General features: G+C 44.9%; 1 protein-coding gene across 1 annotated transcript; it reads left to right on the forward strand.

The window, feature by feature from the left end:
• The first annotated feature begins 3,340 nt into the window (after positions 1 to 3,340).
• LOC137528089 (T-cell surface glycoprotein CD1c-like) lies at positions 3,341 to 21,888 on the forward strand. Its single transcript, XM_068249351.1, has 4 exons — positions 3,341 to 3,609; positions 9,985 to 10,257; positions 16,855 to 16,960; positions 21,817 to 21,888. The coding sequence occupies exons 1-4, from the start codon at positions 3,348 to 3,350 to the stop codon at positions 21,857 to 21,859; spliced, it is 684 nt and encodes a 227-aa protein (XP_068105452.1). The 5' UTR covers positions 3,341 to 3,347; the 3' UTR covers positions 21,860 to 21,888.
• Positions 21,889 to 22,090: the final 202 nt, after the last annotated feature.

Consider the following 22,090-nt stretch of genomic DNA (forward strand, 5'->3'; position numbering starts at 1 on the left):
TCCCCATCTGTGACACTTTGGAATAAAGAGGTCCCATACAGGATTCCTAGTGTAACATCCCTGCAGCTGCGTGGGAGCAGGTAAGATGGTTTCTCTCTGACAGCAGTGACCTCTCCCCTCCCCCAGCATTCAGTGACCTCTCCCTTAACCCTGCACCCACACTGACCTCTCCCTCCCCAGAATTAGCACTGCAGCAATCCTGCCTCCCCAATACCCAACACTGACCTCTCCCTCCCCCAGCACCCACAGTGACCTCTCCCTCCCCAATGGCACCCTTCTTGTCCCCAGCAGCACCCATAGTGAGCTCCCTCAGCACCTAAATTGACCTCTTGCACCCCCACCCCTTTCCCTCATAGTTGACACCCAGTACTCACACTTACATTGCAACAAGTACCTGCACCTAGGCCTAACATTGCACCCAGTACTCACACCTGTACACAGCCTGCACATGTCACCCACTATCTGCACCAAGCACCCACTTAACCCACACCCAAAGTACCTGCATTTAAAACCCATGTGACACCCAATGCACACCCATAGACAGCAACCTAGTACAGGCATGGCACCAAGCATTCGCACCCATGACACACCCAGTACCTGCACCCAGCACCCACATGACATCCAGTACATGCACCCAGATCTTACCGTGCTAGAGCCCTGCTTTTAACAGGAACTATGCAAAGATGGCGCCGAGGGGAGGAGCAGGAAGTTTAGGCAATCCGTTCTGCCATATGATTTGTGTGCAGTGTCCTGTGTGTGAACAGAAGGTACGTTTTTGCATTGGCTTTCATTGCCTCCGTGGGGATCCTCTTTCCGGAATGAATGTATCCAATGGATCCATTTTTCCATGCAAGTCAAGATGGCCAATTTTATTTAAAATTGGGATCAGTTTCTCCATTTTTTTTCCGCTCTGTTAGTGCAAGTGTGAACCTGTCCTAAGTGTGCAGCAGGATCTGTGTTAGAATATGAGAAAGAATTGGAAGTTATAACTGGGAAATTTAAGGCAAAGGGATACAAGGATGAAATCATTGAAAAAGCAAAACGAGAGGTGGAGGGGGTTCAACGACAGGACCTCTTGACTAAGGGCATTAAGAGGGATTTGGAAGATCACTCTCTGAAACTTAATTTGAAGTTCTGCTCTCAGAGTAGTGCCGTGAGAAGTATTATTAAGAGACACTGGCCTATATTGAGGGAGGATAGAGTACTAAATGAGGTATTACCTATTCATCCCTCTTTTGTGTACAGGAGACCAGGTAATATAGGCCTGAAGGTGGCCACGGCAGCAAGTAGCCTGACAACTGGGAAGAAAACTAAAGATGGGGGCTTCGCCAGATGTGGGAGGTGTGTGGGGTGTAGAAGTACAAGGGGTTACAAGAGGATCACTGGAGTGGAGGGGGCATACGAAAGTTATGTGATAAGTGATTTAATCACCTGTGACACTAGGGGGGTTATCTACTGTTTAGTATGTCCATGCGGGAAAAAATACATAGGGAGAACTGAAAGGGAATTGTTTAAAAGAATTGGGGAACATGTCAATAACATCAAGAAGGGATGGGAAGAGCACCCCTTATCGAAACACTTTAAGATTTTACATAATTGTCAAGTAAAAGACATTGTCTTCTTTGGACTAGAAATAGTCCATAGGGATTTAAGGGGAGGCGACTATATCGCCAAAATGTCAAGGCGGGAAAGTAACTGGATGTTTAATTTGGATACATTGGCCCCTAAAGGCCTAAATGAAGAAATGGAATTGTTTTTTTTTTTTAAATAGAATGGTAATGATGTTATGTCTGTGGTGGAGAAAATGGTAGAAACTGGTGACCTGGGGGGGGGGGGGGGGGATTGGTGACCCTGGGGATGCATAAAGGTGTTGGTATCTGACATTCATGTGAAAAGGTATCAGCAGTAACTTTGGTAGGGAAACTATAATCAATCGAGGACTACCACTTTAAATGAGAGGGAAGGGGAGGACCTGTCAACTATAAAGGAAGAGGAGGTACCGGCAAGCATTATTCCAAACATCTTGAGAAAGACATCCGTAGATGTCGAAACATGTCGATGACTGATTGAGTGGGGCGCCCCTTTAATCAACTGGAATCTTGCTGTTTGAAATCTACTTGCAACTATCTGTGACTTAGTGTGGTGTGCGGAAGATAACATTGTACTAAGAAGAACGCAGCCAGCTGGAGCGCAGAAGCACAGGAAGTAGAAGGAGCCGGAACGCACGGAAGTGACGTCAGACTCCGAATCAGCTGACACGTGGAGGCTCGTAGCACAGCCGCAAGTGTTGCGGGCGGCATATGCGAACGAGGAGACGCTACGATACTCCATCAGATCCCTGTGCAGACATCCTTTGGATCCTGTGGAGAGAAACCACTGGGGGATAAGTGAGTAACTGTAGGGTGGATCATACCGCTTTTGAGGTTTATATTGCAGGAAATCCTTTGACCTCAGAGGTTTGTTGTGGCCATTGACTTGCACGGAGGAACTCTATTGTAATACAGTGTGAGATCACCACGGGAGGCACATCAGCTAATAAGTCCTTGTGCACGGGGAGATCTTTTTGAGGACCCTTATAGGAATTGGTTGTATTGTGGTTCTTGTTTTGGAAGTGCAACTACAAATCTATGCATTTATCCTTTTTTAAGGTTTTTTAAGGAGATTTTTTATACTTATATATGCACCTTTTTTTTCCCCCCAAAAGGGTCACCAGAGAGTGTGTAATAGATGTGTATGAGTCCCAATGAATGCATGGTGGAATGTTATATATGTGTGTAACGCATCTGTTTATTTGCTTGCAGACCTGTGGGAGCATATGTAACGGTGAATATATTGGTATATATATATACTTTTTTACTGATAATAAAATAGGAAACTTTTAACCTATATCTTGCGCTCCTTATTTAGTTTTTAGATGGATTCATTTTGTTTAGTGGGGGAAGGAGGTACCCCCACAATATAAGGCAGCAGCAGGAAATAATCTGTATCTCTCTATCCCGCTACTTGGGTATTTTTTCACATATAGCGCCCCTTAATCTGTTTTTTTCTGTAGGATCTGTGTTTCGCATGTAAAATGGTTATTGCGCGCAAAAATTCGCTTTCGCTTTTTGTGCGAAAATGTAACGTTAACGCGCGAAAAATTTGCGTTATCGTGAATTTTTGCGCGCGATAACTGTTATCACGCGAAATTTTGCTCAAAGCACTTTTCACAGCATGCTAACAGTTAGCACCGTTATGTGAATCAAACCCAATGTGTACCCATTGTGTCACTAGCAAGTGTAATAACATTCTGAGTTGTTTGTGGCCTGCAGAATATTCACCTCTTCTGTTCCTCAGGTCCGTTCATCATGCAGTGTATGGCCGGGTGCTCCTCTGATCCAGAAACTACAGGGCCCATGTTTTATAGGGTGGCTTTTAATGGTTTCAATCTAGTGCATATAGATGTCGATCGGGGTGTCTGGATATCTCCCCCATATGCCTCCCAAATCGAAGACAGCCTAAACTCAGATCCCAACTCCACCAATTCCATCTTATACTTTGTAAAGGATTCATGCAAGTTCATGGCTGGCCAACTCCTACTGGCTGGCAGAGAAGCGCTGCAGAGGAAAAGTGAGTGCCAAGATTAGTATATTTTATCATCATTTGCTATTTCTAGTCATATATGACTGTACATAGAACAGACAACAGTGGGGAAAATAAATTCAATAATACTTCAATGCACAGTACAATCAGGACGTGTACATGTAGAAAGGGCACCGGGGAAATTTGGGCAGCGGAAATAGCCGCTAGTAGAGTACCGGTAAAATTACAGATATTCAACTATTGTGCAGTGGTAATTCCGATAGTAAAATATCGGTCAATTTTATTGATATTTTACTAATGCTAAACGTAACCCTATCCTGACACAAGCCCACCCTCTACTGATACCTAACCCTAACCGACTCCCCCTCCCCAACAATCCCTAACCGATGCCTAATCCTAACCAACTCTCTTACCCCAACAATGCCTAGCTCTAACCATAGCCTAACTCTAACCGGCTACCACCAACAATGCCTAGCTCTAACCATAGCCTAACTCTAACCGGCTACCCCAACAATGCCTAGCTCTAACCATAGCCTAACTCTAACCGGCTACCCCAACAATGCCTAGCTCTAACCATAGCCTAACTCTAACCGGCTACCCCCAACAATGCCTAGCTCTAACCATAGCCTAACTCTAACCGGCTACCCCCAACAATGCCTAGCTCTAATCATAGCCTAACTCTAACCGACTACCCCCAACAATGCCTAGCTCTAACCATAGCCTAACTCTAACCGGCTACCCCCAACAATGCCTAGCTCTAACCATAGCCTAACTCTAACCGGCTACCCCCAACAATGCCTAGCTCTAACCATAGCCTAACTCTAACCGGCTACCCCCAACAATGCCTAGCTCTAACCATAGCCTAACTCTAACCGGCTACCCCCAACAATGCCTAGCTCTAACCATAGCCTAACTCTAACCGGCTACCCCCAACAATGCCTAGCTCTAACCATAGCCTAACTCTAACCGGCTACCCCCAACAATGCCTAGCTCTAACCATAGCCTAACTCTAACCGGCTACCCCCAACAATGCCTAGCTCTAACCATAGCCTAACTCTAACCGGCTACCCCCAACAATGCCTAGCTCTAACCATACCCTAACTCTAACCGGCTACCCCAACAATGCCTAGCTCTAACCATAGCCTAACTCTAACCGGCTACCCCAACAATGCCTAGCACTAACCATAGCCTAACTCTGTCCTCAAGGCCCACTAACAGTGCATGTTTTGTGGAAATCCACACAGGTAGCTAATCAGCTCTGCAGAGACACTAATTACCTCATGTGCATGCTTGTGGTTTTCTGCAAAACATGTACTGTTGGTCGGCCTTGAGGACCGGGTTGGGCACTATGTCCTAATAACCAATACCTAACCGTAACCCCAATACAACAATCCTAACCAACTACCCCACCATTACAAACCCTAACTGCTCCCCTCACCGCAAAGCCGGCGATATACATGCTGCCTTTGCCGCTATATACACGAAATATTGGGCACCACGGAATATTGGCTATAACCAGAAGTTTGGGCTGTTGTAGCTGGAGTTTGTAAAGCAGCGGCCCTGGTGCCCGCTATCTTATAGGGCAACTCTGGTGCCCAAATGTCCAATTAAAGTTGGTACTAACATCTGCACCCAAACTTCTGCAGCACCCCTGGGACCCACATTTCCTTATGAACAATGAACAGAACTGAGCTTTTTGCACTTCTGACAGTATGCAGTTGAGCACATGGTTAGACAAAATATCAATAAGCTTATTTTGTATTTTAGGGCTTAAAGGACAACTGAAGGGAGAAGTCTATAGAGGCTGCAGTATTTCTTTCCTTTTCAAAAACACCAGTTGCCTGGCTGCCCTGCTGATCTGTTTGGCTGCAGTAGTGTCTGAATCACACCAGAAACAAGTATGCAGCTAATCTTGTCAGATCTGACAATAATGTCACAAACATCTGATCTGCTGCATGCTTGTTCGGGTGTATGGCTAAAGATATTAGAGGCAGAGGATCAGCAGCATAGCCAGGCAACTAGTATTGCTTGAAAGGAAATAATTATTGCAGCCTCCACATTCCTCTCATTACGGTTGTCCTTTAACTGGTTCCGGACCGACGCAGTACGAATCTACATCCAGCAGGTGGTGCTGCTGCTCTGAGTGGATGTAGATAAAAACATCCAGATGAATGACGAGTTACCGCCGATCTCACCCGTCTGCCGTCTATAAGACGGCAGAGCTCTGTAAGCTGGTCAGGAGCCACTTTAATTGGTTCCTGACCTCATGATCACGGAGAGCTAATCACATTGGCTCCCATTGATAGACCGCATCAGGAGCCAATGAAAGCGGCTCCTGACCGGCTGTCAGCAATCTGCCGTCATACAGACAGCAGAAGTATGAGCCTGTGGTAATGAGACAGCGCCGTGCCTGACGAGATCGCCGGGTATGTGCAGCGATTCGTCAGGAGGCAGCGTTTTACCATACCAGCAGTCTCTGGCCTTTAAGGGGGCAGAGACTGCTGGTACAGAAGTGGTTAAATATTTTACTTTCATCGACAGCTACTTAACCACTTGAGCAGCGAGCGGCTGCTTCCTGATTAATTAGCCTGCAGCCGGCGACGCAGAACTGCGTCGCTGGTCCTGCAGCTGCCACTTTGCCGACGCGTGGTATGAGTGCGCGGTCGGCTAGTGGTTAAAGCAGGACTTCCCATACAAATAATATTGAAATGGGAGGGCTGCACTTAACCACTTGCCGACCGCACACTCATAACGTGCGTCGGCAAAGTGGCAGCTGCAGGACCAGCGACGCAGTACTGCGTCGCCAGCTGCAGCATAATTAATCAGGAAGCAGCCGCTCGTACGACCGGCTGCTTCCTGTCAATTCACGGCGGGGGGCTCCGTGAATAGCCTGCGGGCCGCCGATGGCGGCTCGCAGGCTAGATGTAAACACAAGCGGAAATAATCCGCTTTGTTTACATTTGTACGGCGCTGCTGCGCAGCAGCGCCGTAAGGCAGATCGGCGATCCCCGGCCAATCAGCGGCCGGGGATCGCCTCCATGTGACAGGGGACGTCCTGTCACTGGCTGCACAGGACGGATAGCGTCCTGTGCAGCCCAGATCTCCCGGGGGAGCAGGTAGGAGAGGGAGGGGGAGGATTTCGCCGCGGAGGGGGGCTTTGAGGTGCCCCCCCCGCAAAATGCCAGCCAGGAGGAGCGATCAGACCCCCCCTGCACATCATCCCCCTAGTGGGGAAAAAAGGGGGGCGATCTGATCGCTCTGAGTGCCCTTTGATCTGTGCTGGGGGCTGCAGAGCCCACCCAGCACAGATCACCTAAACCAGCGCTGGTCCTTAAGGGGGGGTAAAGGGTGGGTCCTCAAGTGGTTAAAGAGACTCTGAAGTCTCTAAAAAAAGTATTTTTATTTCATAAATGTGTTTAATATGTTATCCCTAACTAAACCGCCGCACCCCCGCTGCAGTACGCTATCTAAATCCCCCCAAACTCCCCCCTACCTCTCCCCCGCAAAATCCACGACTTTCTTGGTCGTGGTATTTGCTGCCCTCTAGTCTTCCGGGTGAGGCAGGGCTATGGGCTGCAGCCCTGCCTCACACGCGTCTGTCAGCCGCATATCTCCGCCTCTACCCCTCCCCTCTCAGCGAAGGAAGACTGAGAGGGGCGGGGAGAGGCGGAGATCCACCGCTGACAGACGCGTGTGAGGCAGGGATGCAGCTCATAGCTCTGCCTTACACGGAAGCGCTCCCCATAGTGTGCCCCGGGGAGTTTGGGGGGATTTAGATAGCGTACTGCGGCCGGGATGCGGCGGTTTAGTTAGGGATAACATAATAAACATATTTATGAAATAAAAAGACTTTTTTTTAGAGACTTGAGAGTCTCTTTAAAAATATAAATCAGCAGGTTTTCTAACTAAAGTAATAATTTGGTTAAAACGTCAGAAAAAAATTGTAATTTGAGGTTATTTTTACCTCTCTGGCTTTCTTCCCTCTTCTTTTCATGCTTTGTTTGTGTGTCACCTTGATGTTGGCAGGTATACACTTTACTGTCACATTTTCTTAAGAAATACAGTCCATGGAAAGTCCCTTAATTCTCAAACATCATACATTTGGCCAATCACAAGTTCAGATCCATGATAAATACTGGTTAGTTTCAGATACGTTCCTAGTGCAATGCTGATCCTTGAAAGGACATTTCTGATGTAATTGAATAAAGCTAAAGGCGTGTACACTCGCTGTACTTTAGCAAACAACGGGTCCGTCAGACCCTCACACTGGGCGGACTTTCTGCCGACAGTAGCACAAACGTCCGCCCAGCGGGAGGGTCTGACGGATATTTTCTCTAAAGTGTTATCTTGAAGATAGCCAGTGGTTTACTGAGGCATCAGTTTATGTATCTGGAGTGCATTGTCCCCGTTCCTCTCCCTGTAATCACTCCTTGAAAATTTTGGCTTTTGCCTAAAGTCCTATTTTCAGACAGGAAGAGGCAGCTTGCTGCGATATTCCCTCCTACCGCCCTCCCAGTCCCTCCTCTTAAGGGGAGTGAATGGAGCAGCCAGAAGGGAAGAGGAGGAACTGGGAGGGTGATGAGAGGGAACATCACAGCAAGCCTGCCTTTCTCTGTATGAAAATTTAACTTAAAGTGTAACTGTTGGGCATGAAATCAAAAATAAAGTCTTTGTTTATCTGGTAAGCAAGTATAAGGATGCTAACCAGGCAATCCAAAAGTTAAAAATCACTATTACTTTCTTGTTGATAAATGATCTTTCCCCAGGTAACCCGACCCTTATTTGGTACATTGCCACACAAAGGAGGTTGCAGGGCATGCTGGGTTGTCCTTTTTTTTTCTGATTCTTTACTTACGTCTCAGACTTAAACAGAGTCTAAACAGTTTAAAATACCTGTTTTTATGCAGCAGGCCGCTTCAGCATTACAGTCTTAACTGATTTGCCACATTCCCACAGCAGAAGGAGGTCTTTATCTCCATTAAGTCCCGGGGTGGGATTTCATGGAGGAAGCGACCAAGTCATCGCAGAGGTAACAATGCTATGGTGATAATTTGCAGCTAGTTCAAGGTCAGATAAGATATGCACAGATTGAGTAGAGCACTTATCTGTCATTCAAATGTTTCTTAAGACCTATGTAAGGTTTGCAGGTGTGTAGGGGGATCAAAGAGCACCCTGGAAGGAAACGGGAGACCAAATGGTGCAGTGTGTCACAACAGTAGTCAAGTGCGAAAATGTAACTGCTTGTACTCACAAAGGAAGGTTGTAGAAGGGCAACCAACAACTTTAGGCAGATAGAGATGCACAAACTCTACTCCACTCGGGTGTCCAGACGGGATGGACGCAGTCACTCTCTTGATAACAAAAAAAAACTCTAGATGGTTATGGGGTTGGTGGAAACCCTCCTGATCAAATAGAACACCCCTCCAAAAGGAGCTTGGGTAACACAAAGGAGAAAAGAAGAGCCCAAGATATGATAAAACTGCATTAAGAACAGCTAACACTCACTTTCTGCTTGGACTCCTTAATTTTCTGGCACTTTATTCAGCCTGAGGAAGTAGGCACAAGCCCTCGAAACGCATTGCCAGTTCAAATGAAAGTTTGCTGTTTAGTATAAGAATTTGTCTTTATTGAGCTAAGCCACCTCACCATTTTCATTTTAGTTATTTTTAACGCAGTTTTATTATACCTTGGGTGCCTCTTTTCCCCTTTGTGTTTATGTAAGGAATGCTCATGTGTAAAATTACAATTTTTTTTAAATAGGTAAAACTTTTTAAAAGGGAGAGTTGTCATTCGCTTACCTCTCTCGTGGAACAAACAGCATCCAAAGTGATTTAATTTTAAAGACTTTATTGCACAAAATTAAGGGCAGGCAATGAGTTTCTCTGACAATGTGTTTCTTCCTGCATTATCGGGTCAATAAAACCACAAAAAAGTGCATACTAACCAACATTAAATCAAGGGGATCAAGTCTGATCTATTCTATGCTGGCCAGTAGGCCTTTTTTGTGGTTTTATTCAAATTGGAGATACCCGAGAACATGCATTGTCTGACCATAGTTTTGTGCAACAAACTCTTGAAAATTAAAATGAGTTATGTTTGCTGCTTTGGCTGCTCTTTGTTTCATGGGAGAGGTAAGCCAACTACACCTCTTCTTCTTTCTAAATTTTTATAAAATAGTATTTTATCATTTTTGGGCACCTCCACCTAACAAATTGTTACCCTTTCACACCTCTGTTGGGAGGTTGTATTTTTTTAGCATAGTTCTCACCCTTAAGACCTACCTAAACACTGGATGTGTGACCTCCACTGCTAGCCTTGGCCCACCCACTCCATATTTTGCAATTAAGCACACTAGTTTATGTTCGCTGTTGGTGAATTGTTGTATCCCTTATTCTTCTTCAGTTCAGCCTGAGGTTTCATTCTTCTGGCACCACAAGGAATCGGAGGATGAACTTATCTGTATGGCGACCGGATTCTATCCGGAACCCATCAACGTGAGCTTGTGGAGAGGCGAAACTCACAGGATTGAAGGAGCCGTATCGACCGGGATTCTACCCAATGGAGATGGTACATTCCAAATAGTGACTTTTCTGGACTTGACTCGGGAAGATGGATCTGATCTGTACTGTAGAGTGGAGCACAGCAGCCTCAAAGAACCACTAATCATTCAAATTGGTAAACATTATTATTTTAATATTCATTTTCATTCTGCTCCTTATGTTCAAGGGAGTAAATAAAGTATTTGATCCCCTGCTAAATTTGTAAATATGCCCACTAACCAAAAAAATGTGTAATTTTTTTTTTTTTATAGTAGTTTCATTTTAATGAAAGGACACAGAAAATCAACCAAGAATCCAGAAACCACTCATTAAATAACAGTTATAAATAGTTTTTCATGTCATTGAGTGAAATATGTGTTTGGTCCCCTACAACCCAGACAGGGTTCTGATTTCCACAGATTGGTTATGTGCCCCTGTGGCACACAGATTACAAACAATCAATCATGGATACTCCTGATCTCAACTCATCTCCATAAAGCACACCTGCCCACAGAATCATGTCCTTCCTTTACATCTTCTCCATCACCATGGGCCGGAACAAACATCACCATTTACCAGAACATGGGCAGGACATAAGAGGTGAAATTGTAGACCAGCACAATGCTGGAATAAGCTTCAAGATCATTAGTAAAAAGCTTAGTTAGAAGGGGACAATTGTTGGTGCAACTATTCAGAAATGGAAGACATAAAATGACCATAATTTTGCCAAAATCTGGGATCCATGGGAGATATTTTTCTTAACCTCCCTGGCGGTAAGCCAGACACAGTGTCGGGCTAGCCGCCGCAGGGGATTGCATGTACCCGGGAGGATTTTTTTTAAATAAAACTTGTTTTATATTTTTCAGCTAGCACTTGGCTTGATAACTATGCCCCCCAAGTGCCTCCAGTCCTCACTGATCGCCCCCGATTGCCCCCGCAACACATACCAGGGATCCCACGATGGCACAGCCTCCCAATCAGCTCCAGGCTTCGCTATGGGGAGGATCGGGACCGTGCATGACGTCATAACGTCGATGACGTCTTGACGTCATGTCCGATCCTCGCCATAGCGACGAGTGAAGCTAATTGAGAAGCTGCGGCTCTCGATGGATCGCGGACGGGTAAATATTGCTGGCGGCGATTGGGGGGTACAGAGGGATGCCGGGGGACTTGCCGCACATAGTTAGCTAGCCTAGTGCTAGCTAACTAATACAAAACATTTTTTATTAAAAAAAATTCCCTCCCGCGGATGCAGCCACTGCATCTACGTACCGCCAGGGAGGTTAATTATACTCCACCTTAAAGACAAATATGATTTACTCATTTCTTTATCACTCAACCCCTGATATGCATATAGAGAGGTCCAAGACCTGTTTGGTGAGTCCTAAAACTCCCCCTTATAGATCAATATATTTCTGACACTAAAATGGGGCCCAATTAACCTCAGTATCATACCACTTGGACTGGCTCGTGAGACAAACCGACACGACCTACCTCATTTTTCTTTTCATTTCTTCTGTATACTTTCTTATCTATATATATAAAATCGGATGTATGTATGTATGTATGTATGTATGTGTGTATGTGTGTGTGTATGTATGTATGTATGTATGTATGTATGTATGTATGTATGTATGTATGTATGTGTGTATGTGCCGCGATCACGCGAAAACGGCTTGACCGATTTGAACGAAACTTGGTACACAGATCCCTTACTACCTGGGATGATATGTTCTGGGGGTCTCGCGGCCCCCCTGCACACCTGGGCGGAGCTACAAACAGCAAATCACATTCCACCCATTCAAGTCAATGGAAAAAATGTAAAAGGCTGCCATTCTCCCAGTAATCGAGCCAGAGTCCCCACACTTTGCACAGTTGGTCACTTGGTGACCGAGGTTACAAATCCAGGAAAAGTGGGCGGAGCATAAAACAGCCAATCAAATTTCAGCCATTCATTTTAAATGGGAAAATGTAAACTGCAGTCATTCTTAGACTGTTAATCGCAGGGTTCTCAAACTTGCCACAGTTGGTCACTGGGTGAATGATATTAAGATTCAAGAAAGTGGGTGGAGCCTACAACAGCCAATCAAAATTCACCTATTGATTTTCAAGGGGAATATTTAAACTGCTGCTATTCTTACACTTTTAATGGCAGAGGCTTCAAACTTGCTACAGTCGGTCATTGGGTGACTGGGGTCAAAGTTCACTAAAGGGGCGGGGCCACATACAGCCAATCAGATTTCCTTGGTGGATAAACTGCTTCCATTCACACATTTTTGATGCCTGGAACCTGATAGCTCACAAACTTGGTCATTGAGTGACTGTGTGTCAAGGTTATGAAAAGTGGGCGGAGGCAAAACAACTTTTACTGGGAAAATATAAACGGCAGCCATTCTTACACCGTTAATGGCAGGGTTCTCAAACTTTGCACAGTTGGTCATTGGGTCAACGATTAAGATTTTGGAAGGTGGGTGGAGCCTAAAACAGCCAATAAAAATTCCCCTTTTGATTTTCAAAGGGAATATTTCATCTGCTACCATTCTCTTATACTGGTAAAAGCAGATGCCTCAAACCTGGTACAGTTGGTCACTGGGTGACTAGGGTCCAAATTCAGGAAAGGGGTGGAGCCACAAACAGTCAGCTTTGTTTATTTTTCAATGGGAATATACAAAGTATTGATACCAAGGATCCCAAAGCTGATAAACTTGATAATTGAGTGACTGTATGTCAAGGTTAGAAAAAGTGGCCGGTGCCAACAACTTCATTTTTTACATTGCAGGGTTCCCAAACTTTACACAATTGGCCACTGGGTGACTGGGATGAATATTCAGAAATGTGGGTGGAGCCTACAACAGCCAATAAAAATGTACCTATTAATTTTCAAGGGGAATATTCACATTGCTACCATTCTTACACTGTTAGTGGCAGAGGCCTCAAACCTGATACAGTCAGTCATTGGGTGACTGGGGTCCAAATTCACTAAAGGGGTGGAGCCACAAACAGCCAATCAGATTTGCTAGATTGATTTCAGCCATTCTGTTATTGGCAGGGTTCTCAAACATGACACAGTTGGCCACTGGGTGACTGGGACTAATATTCAGAAAAGTGGGTGGAGCCTACAGCAGCCAATCAAAATTCACCTTTTGATTTTGAAGGGGAATATTTACTTTGCTGCCATTCATGCATTCTTAATGGCAGAGGCCTAACATCTGCTACAGTCAGTCACTGGGAGACTGAAATTTAAATTCTGAAGGGAGCGGGCCAAAAACAGCCAATCAGATTTGTTTAATTTCAATGGTAAAATGCAACTTATTGATGCCAAAGACCCCAAAGCTCATAAACTTGGTCATTAAGTGACTGTATGTCAAAATTAGAAATAGTGGGCAGAGCCAAAAACAACTAACTTTTTACATGGGGAAATGTAAACTGCAGCTTTTCTTACACTGTTAATGGCAGGGTTCTCAAACTTCACACAGTTGGTCACTGGGTGACTAGGATTAATATTCGGAAAAGTAGGTGGAGCCTACAAGAACCAATCAAAATTCCCCTATTGATTTTCAAGGGGAAAAGTGGGCGGAGCCAAAAACAAATGTCACTGGGAAAGTGTAAACTGCAGCCCTTCTTACACTGTTTATTTTAGGGTTCCCAATCTTTGCCCAGATGGTCACTGAGTGACTGAGATATTCAGGGAAGTGGGTGGAGCCTATAATAGCCAATCAAAATTCACCTGTTGATTTTCAAGTGGAAAATTTAAATTGCTGCCATTTTTACACTGTTAATAGCAGATGCCTCAAACCTGCTACAGTTGGTCATTGGGTGACTGGGGTTCAAATGCTGGAGAGGGGTGGAGCCACATACAGCCTATCTGTTTTGTTTAATTTCTATGGGAATATACAAATTATTGATGCCAAGGACTCCAAAGCTCACAAACTTGGTCATTGAGTGTTTGTGTGTTAGGGTTAGAAAGTGGGCGGAGCCAACACCAGTCAAATACATACCCGGGCAATGCTGGGTCATCAGTGGGTGGAGACAAATACAAATTTCACTGGGAAAATGTACACTGCAGCCCTTCTGTTAATGGCAGGGTTTTTAAACTTTGCACAGTTGGTTACTGGGATTAATATTTAGAAAAGTGGGTGGAGCCTACAAAAGTGAATCAAACTTCACGTGTTGCTTTTAAAGGGGAATATTTAATTGCTACAATTCTTGAACTGTTGCACAGGCCTCAAACCTGGTACAGTTGGTTATTGGGTGACTGGGGTTCAAATTCAGAAAAAGGGGTGGAGCCACACACACCCAATCAGATTTGTTTCATTTCAATGCAGATTATTGATACCAAAGACCGCAATGCTCACAAACTTGGTCAGTGAGTAATTGTGTGTTAGGGTTAGAAAAAGTAGGCGGAGCCAACACCAGCCAAATACATACCCGGGCAACGCCGGGCAATCAGCTAGTCTTTTATAAAATACAGTTGCGATACTATTTTCATTACTATGATTGAGCCTTCATCGGAATACACCTTTACCCTCTATGTGGATATGGCTCATTTCACATATCAATGTTCTATGATGATCTAGAGAACTTCTGAATGTTCAGATTGAAATGCTACTATACTCATCTATACCCCTGGACAGGGTCACCACTTACTTTATGTCACGTGTTATATGTTACGTGTTATATGTTATATTTCTTGTTGCATACTCATGGTTTATTTGTACTATGTCTAATTATTTAGACTAAACAATAAAAAATTTTGTGTTACAAAGAAAAAAAAATGACCATAATTTTTCTTTGGTCTGGAGCTTCCATGCAAGATCTTGTGCAACAGGAGATATTGGCAACGCTTCCAAATACAGTCTGCACCAGAGTTGACCAGCTGCAAAGATGTGAAGAGCCCACACATGGGCAGATTACACAACTTGCATTCAAAACAGATGCAGCAAAGGAGGAAATTGGCTTCAAGGACAGCCTGTGCACACATTGTTCAATACTAGACTCTTTCACGACGATGACGTGCTCTCTCAGAAGAGACCTAACCACTTGCTAACAGTTAAAACATAGTATGAACCTGAGGCTGCTAGCCATAAATGGTCTACACATTTTCTAAAGAACAGGGAAAAGATTGGCATCGCTCAATCAGGCTGCAACTGAAATGAAACCAACAGAGGCGTGCACCACCTCTCGGGGACTTAAATTACACTCCTTGAATACAAATCAGATGCAAAACTATGCACTAAACCAGGGGTAGGGAACCTTGGCTCTCCAGCTGTGATAAAACTACAAATCCCAGAATGCATTTGTCTTTATTAATCATGAGTGTGTCTGTCAGACTCCTGCAATGCATTGTGGGACTTGTAGTTCCTTAACAGCTGGAGAGCCAATGTTCCCTACCTCTGCACTAAACCCTAATCTAAATAAATTGGTTGCAAACGGATACACATGGATGCAGCTAGCCAAAAGTAGACTTACATTTTTGTACAACAGGAGATATTGGCAACATTTCCAAATACAGGCTGCACCCGAGTTGACCAGCTGCATAGATGTGCAGAGCCCACGCACGGGCAGATTGCTGTATCTGTTTTGAAAGCAAGTTGCGTAAAGGAGGAAGTTGGCTTCAAGGACAGCCTGTCGAGCTCACTAGATTTGTAAGATTTTGACCTGTTGCACATGTTTTCTCTGTTCTTCACACACAATTTGGAGGATGCTATGCTTTGCTATCACCATACCCCACCATCACCTGGACACAGTATGTGGATACAATATGTGAATACAAGCACAACAGTTAGAGGATGGCAGTAAATTGTAGAGAAACTCCGCTTCAACCATGTTGAGGTATAAATGTCTGCTCTTATTTTGAAAAAACATGGACAACAGCACATAACTCACACGTATCGGAGCAGGTGTAGTACTTAGTCTTGACTAAGTCCTGGTCCTGATGCTGTTCCTTCCCACAACCCCTATAGCGATCCGGCACCACTGCCCCCAACTTCAAACCAAACCTACTCCAAAGGCGGTGATGACCAAGACAGAAGCTCCACCATGAAATGTCATCACTTTAATTTCAGGAGTCCATGTGAGATTAAGGGTTAGGGGTATTGGTTGGGAAGATAAGGAGTAGTACAAAGTAGGGGATTACAGTAAATGTGTCCCCTCACCTTCCTCACCTGTCCTGACTCTAGATATGAACTAAAATACCTGGTGGCCCCAGAGAGAGGAAATTACATTGCCAAATTAAGAAAAATTATTATTTAGTACTTGTATAGCGCTGACATCTTACGCAGCGCTGTACAGAATATATATTGTCTTGTCACTTAACTGTCCCTCAGAGGGGCGCACAATCTAATCCCTACCATAGTCATATGTTTTGATATGTATCGTAACATACGTAGTCTAGGGCCAATTTAGGGGGGAAGCCAATTACGGTAACTTATCTGTATGTTTTTGGCAATGGGAGGAAACCAGAGTGCCCTGAGGAAACCCACTCAGACACGGGGAGAACATTCAAACTCCTTGCAGATGTTGACCTGCCTGGGTATGGAACCGGGGACCCAGCATTGCAAGGCGAGAGCGCTAACCACTACGCCACCATGCTGCAAAAATAATGCATGTTAAGGTGTTATGATATTACAAAAGATGGGACATACTTTCTACTGATCATTTTTGCAGGATGTTGATATAAATCTGTTCTGGGGGAAGAATACAGTTTCTGATCTTATTCTTTTCTTGCCTACAGAAGAGACTCATAAGACTCTGATAGGTGTAATCCTAGGAGTAATGCTTGGACTGTGTCTTTTGGTCCTTGGTGTAGCTTGGCTGATAGCCCGACGTAAGTCCAACAGGTAAGACCACATAGCAAAACTAACAACCAGGGTCAGTGCTTACATAGAGGTGATGTGAGCTTCTCGGGGATGTGAGCTTCTCGGGGCTTCCCAGGTCAGGGATTGTGGTGGTCACTACAAGTTTATGGTCAGTTCAGTACTAAAATAAAAGGCTCCTCCTCTCATTCATCTATGCCCAGGATGCTATTTTTACCTAAAAACCTTCACACTAAGCAACACAATGGCCGATTTACTGGGCATTTTATTCCTGCTTACGCATTTAAGGGAGAAATGCAGAATGTGCCAAACAAAACTATTCCTGAGTTATGCAAGTTCTTAATCAATGTACAGGTATTCCCCAGTTAAAGTGAACCTGCAGTGGAGATTTTAGCTAAAAAAAGAACATGCTACCTGAACTGTGGGGCTGGCTGGATCAGGTAGCCGCAATCCTTGCTACTTTCCACCACTCCTGTTGTTCTGCTATCCTTAAAGGGATACTGTAGGGGGGTCGGGGGAAAATGAGCTGGACTTACCCGGGGCTTATAATGGTCCCCCGCAGGCATCCTGTGCCCATGCAGCCACTCACCGATGCTCCGGCCCCGCCTCCAGTTCACTTCTGGAATTTCTGACTTTAAAGTCTGAAAACCACTGCGCCTGCGTTGCCGTGTCCTCGACCCCCCCCTACAGTATCCCTTTAAAGAGGAACTGAAGTGAAAACAACATAATGAAAAAAAGTGCGTAATTGTTACAATAATTATGTATAAATGATTTAGTCAGTGATTGCCTATTGTGAAATATTTCCTTTCCCTGATTTACATTCTGACATTTATCACATGGCAACATCTTTACTGCTGGCAGGTGATATCTGTGGAAGAAGATACTGGTCGCTTGGCAGTTGGAAACAGCTGTTATTAGCAACAAGGCTCCCACAGTGTGATGTCAGTACCTAGGTGCTGACACACTGTGGGAGGGGTCTTACCACAATATCAGCCATCCAGAGCCCCCTGATGATCCATTAGAGAAAAGGTAAAGAGTTCTCATGGGAAAGGCAATATTGGGCTCGATTCACAAAGCCGTGCTAACACTTAGCACGGCAGTGAAAAGCGGCTTTGCACGTGCTAACATGCGCGTAAAGGTTTGCGCGCAAACGCTTCACGTGCAAAGTATCGTGATTTCACATGATAATGATACTTAGCACGCAAAGTCACTGCAGATCACGCGAGTGGAATGAATATATTGAATTATTACTGTATATATTTCATTCTGCGACGCGCATAAGACTTTGGGCGCGCCGCATTACAGTACCGCACGTTAATGTAAGTGTACCATTCATAATTTAATTAACAAACTCTTTCTACTGAGCGGGCGAAACGCCATTGATTTCAATGGCATACCGCACTTAGCGTGTCACGCGTAACGTCGTTCGCGCGCTGAACTTAGCACACGAACGGCATAAAATGTGTACGTGCAAACTACTTAGCGTGCACGTTTGCACGATAACTGAGTTATCACGGGTTAGTGAATCGAGCCCCTTGTCTCTCATCACAGAGCAGAGTGCAGGGAGGTGTGGGGATCGGCTGCGGAGAGGCAGAGCTGCCCAATAGCAGCTGTGGAAGGGTTGTCAGGAATGCCCCCAGTGGGCGTTTAGCAGGGAGTGCCTCTCTTGCATGAAACGCCCCTTCCCCCTTGAGATATTGACACGCTGCATGTCGGCAATTTGGGGGGGGTGATAGCACGGCACTGGGGGGTGGAGAGCGGTGCGCGGGGGGAGGGGGGGACAGAGGCATATCATGCAGTAGGGAACATGCCTCTGTATCTTATCTGCCTGTCCACCCGTGTCACCTTGGCACACTTTAACAAACGAGATCGGGACTATAGGTTCGTTCTTAACCTGAATCTGTTTTTAAGCCGGAACACTGTGCCATCTCTGTCCCCTGTACCTCCTCTGTGCCCTCCTGTGCCTCTAATGTTCCCCTCTGCCTTCATTGTCCCCCTCTGTGCCACCTCTGCAACCCCCCCCCCCCCCCCCCCCCCGTCACAACTCCCTGTTCAGTCAGTGGGCTTGATTCACTAAAGCGTGATAACTGCTATCACGTGAAGGGCTCGGTTCACTGATGCTTGCTAACACTTAGCACGACAGTGATAAGCTGCTTTGCACGTGATATCATGTGCTAAGTATCATTATCACGTGAAGTCACTGCAGATCATGCAAACGGAATGTAGATCATGAATTATTACTGTATACAGTACATAAAGCGGCACGCGTTAAACTTTGCACACGGCGTATTACATGAACTCACATGTTAATGTAAGCACCATTGCTGATTTCATTACCAAACTATCTACTAATCGTGCGAAGTGCCGTAGTTTTCAATGGCATTCCGCACTTAGGGCTTGATTCACTAAACCGTGATAACTCATATCACCTGCGTTTTTGCGTGCATTTACGTGTTTGCATTTTGACTTGCAATCATGAGTTTTCACGCGAAAACGCAAATTTTCATGCAAATTTTCACAATTGCGTGCAAAAACTCGCGATCGCACACAAACTCAAAAATGCGCGTGAAACCGGCCGTCATATGAGTTATCACGATTTAGTGAATCAAGCCCTAAGTACGGAATGCCATTGAAAACTACGCCGCTTCGCACGATCAGAAGATAGAGTTTGGTAATAAAATCAGCGATAGTGCTTACATTAACATGCGAGTTAATGTAATACGGCCCGTGCAAAGTTTAACGCGCATCTCTTTATGTACTGTATACAGTAATAATACATGATCTACATTCCGTTTGCGTGATCTGCAGTGACTTCACGTGATAATGATACTTAGCACCTGATAATGATACTTAGCACGTGATAATGATACTTAGCACCAGTGATGCTCAAATCTGACCCGGGAAACATCCGGATAGTTGCTATCCGGATATCTCCCAGGAAAGCTGTGCAGGGAGTCAATCTTACCTGTATGACGTCTTCATCGGGTCTGTACGCGTCGCCTCCCACCATGCGTTCCAAGCGCCGCATTCGCCGATCACGTAACTACAAACACTTCCTCCTTCCGGGTTAAAGGAGGAAATGTTTGTGTCACGTGCCCGGCGAATGCGACGCTTGGAACGCATGGTGGGAGGCGACGCGTACGGACCCGATGAAGACGTCATACAGGTAAGATTGACTCCCTGCACAGCTTTCCTGGGAGATATCCGGATAGCAACTATCCGGATGTCTCCCGGGTCAGATTTGAGCATCACTGCTTAGCACGTGATATTGATACTTAGCATGTGATAATGATACTTAGTACATGATATCACGTTCAAAGCCTTTACACGTGATAACTGAGTTATCACGCTTTAGTGAATCGAGCCCGATAACAGCTCTCACAGCAATTATCACGTGAACTGGCGCTCGCAAAAGTTTTCACGTGAAAAGCATCACTTCACGTGATGGACTTGATTCACTAAACCGTGATAGGACAAATATCACACGTTATCAAAAGTTATGACATGTTACCAAAGTTATCACACGTTGGGTTTGATTCACTAATCCGTGATAACTCATATCATGGGCACATGTGTTTTCTCACGCAATTGCAAATTTTTGCCCACGTTTGCGCGAGAAAATTCGCGATTGCGCAAAAATGCATGTGAAAGCGATAGTGCGGCCGTGATATGAGTTATCACGGTTTAGTGAATCAAGCTCGATGAACAAACATTTGCACGCGTTTCACGTGAAAAGCGCACGTGAATGCGCGATGTGATAGCAGTTATCACGCTTAAGTGAATCAAACCCAGTGCCTCCACCTGTGCCACCTCCCCTCTGTGCCTCCATGTGTCCCTCTGTGCCACCTCCCCTTTGTGCCTCCATGTGTCCCTCTGTGCCACCTCCCCTTTGTGCCTCCATGTGTCCCTCTGTGCCACCTCCCCTTTGTGCCTCCATGTGTCCCTCTGTGCCACCTCCCCTTTGTGCCTCCATGTGTCCCTCTGTGCCACCTCCCCTTTGTGCCTCCATGTGTCCCTCTGTGCCACCTCCCCTTTGTGCCTCCATGTGTCCCTCTGTGCCACCTCCCCTTTGTGCCTCCATGTGTCCCTCTGTGCCACCTCCCCTTTGTGCCTCCATGTGTCCCTCTGTGCCACCTCCGATCCCTGTGCCCCTTTGTAAAAGATGTATGCAGCACTTGGAACTCGCTATATAGTATAGTGTACCAAAGCAAAATTTGATTTTACTGAGAACTATTATTTTTTTACTTCTTCCCATTTTTGTGCCGTTTGTAAGTCGGACATTCGTTAGTCGGAATACCTGTATGATGATTTCCCTTACTTACCACACGCTGTGACATATTGCTGAAAACAACATTTCTACCACTGAAAACATAAGGGGCTGATTCACTAAGTTTGCAGAATGGCAGAACGTATATTAGTGATGCAAGAAAACCGGTACCAGGTGTGTAATACACCGAGCTGGCTGCATGGCGTTTGTAAACGGAACAGGAAATGAAGAGGACCTGTAACCCTGTAACAATGTATAACACTTCATTCTGCTCCAACTCTGCAGGACCGCCCCCCTCCCAGCTGGCGTTTTCACTCCATTTTTTTTTATAATGGGGAAATGGTTGAACATATTTGTGTTATATATTGGTGAGATATTTCAAAAGCTACAACCAATCAGAACAATTGATCATTATTCTTGATTTGTATAGAAAGATTTGTACAGGATTGTATTGTGTGTGTGTGTGTGTGGATCTGCTTGAACAATAGAGCTGTAAAGGATTTGCTGATCACTCGTCTGGGATGACATCCTTGCCTAGATCCCTGGCAAGGTTTTTAGGATTCTGGAATGGATATTAGTTATCAACAGTTAAAAACTTTTTTTTTTCTCGTAGATACAGATCTATCCTTGGGGCGAATGGTACGGGAATACCCTAATGAATCAATGGTGGAGTCTGGAGGAGTCCAACATCAGTGGAAATAGCCTATATAAACTTCATACTGTACATCTGTTTGTTGAACAGCAATGGATTACAGGGGATGAGTGTCAACGTGTGATTTTAAACTTCCATCATAAATCCATCATCCATGGTTTAAATTTGCTACTTTAAAGCAGTAGGATTAGTCATACTATGCCAGGGAAAAAAACACATATATAAGTAGATAAAT

This window comes from Hyperolius riggenbachi, chromosome 8 (genome assembly GCF_040937935.1).
Source record: "Hyperolius riggenbachi isolate aHypRig1 chromosome 8, aHypRig1.pri, whole genome shotgun sequence".
NCBI classification, from domain to species: Eukaryota; Metazoa; Chordata; class Amphibia; order Anura; family Hyperoliidae; genus Hyperolius; species Hyperolius riggenbachi.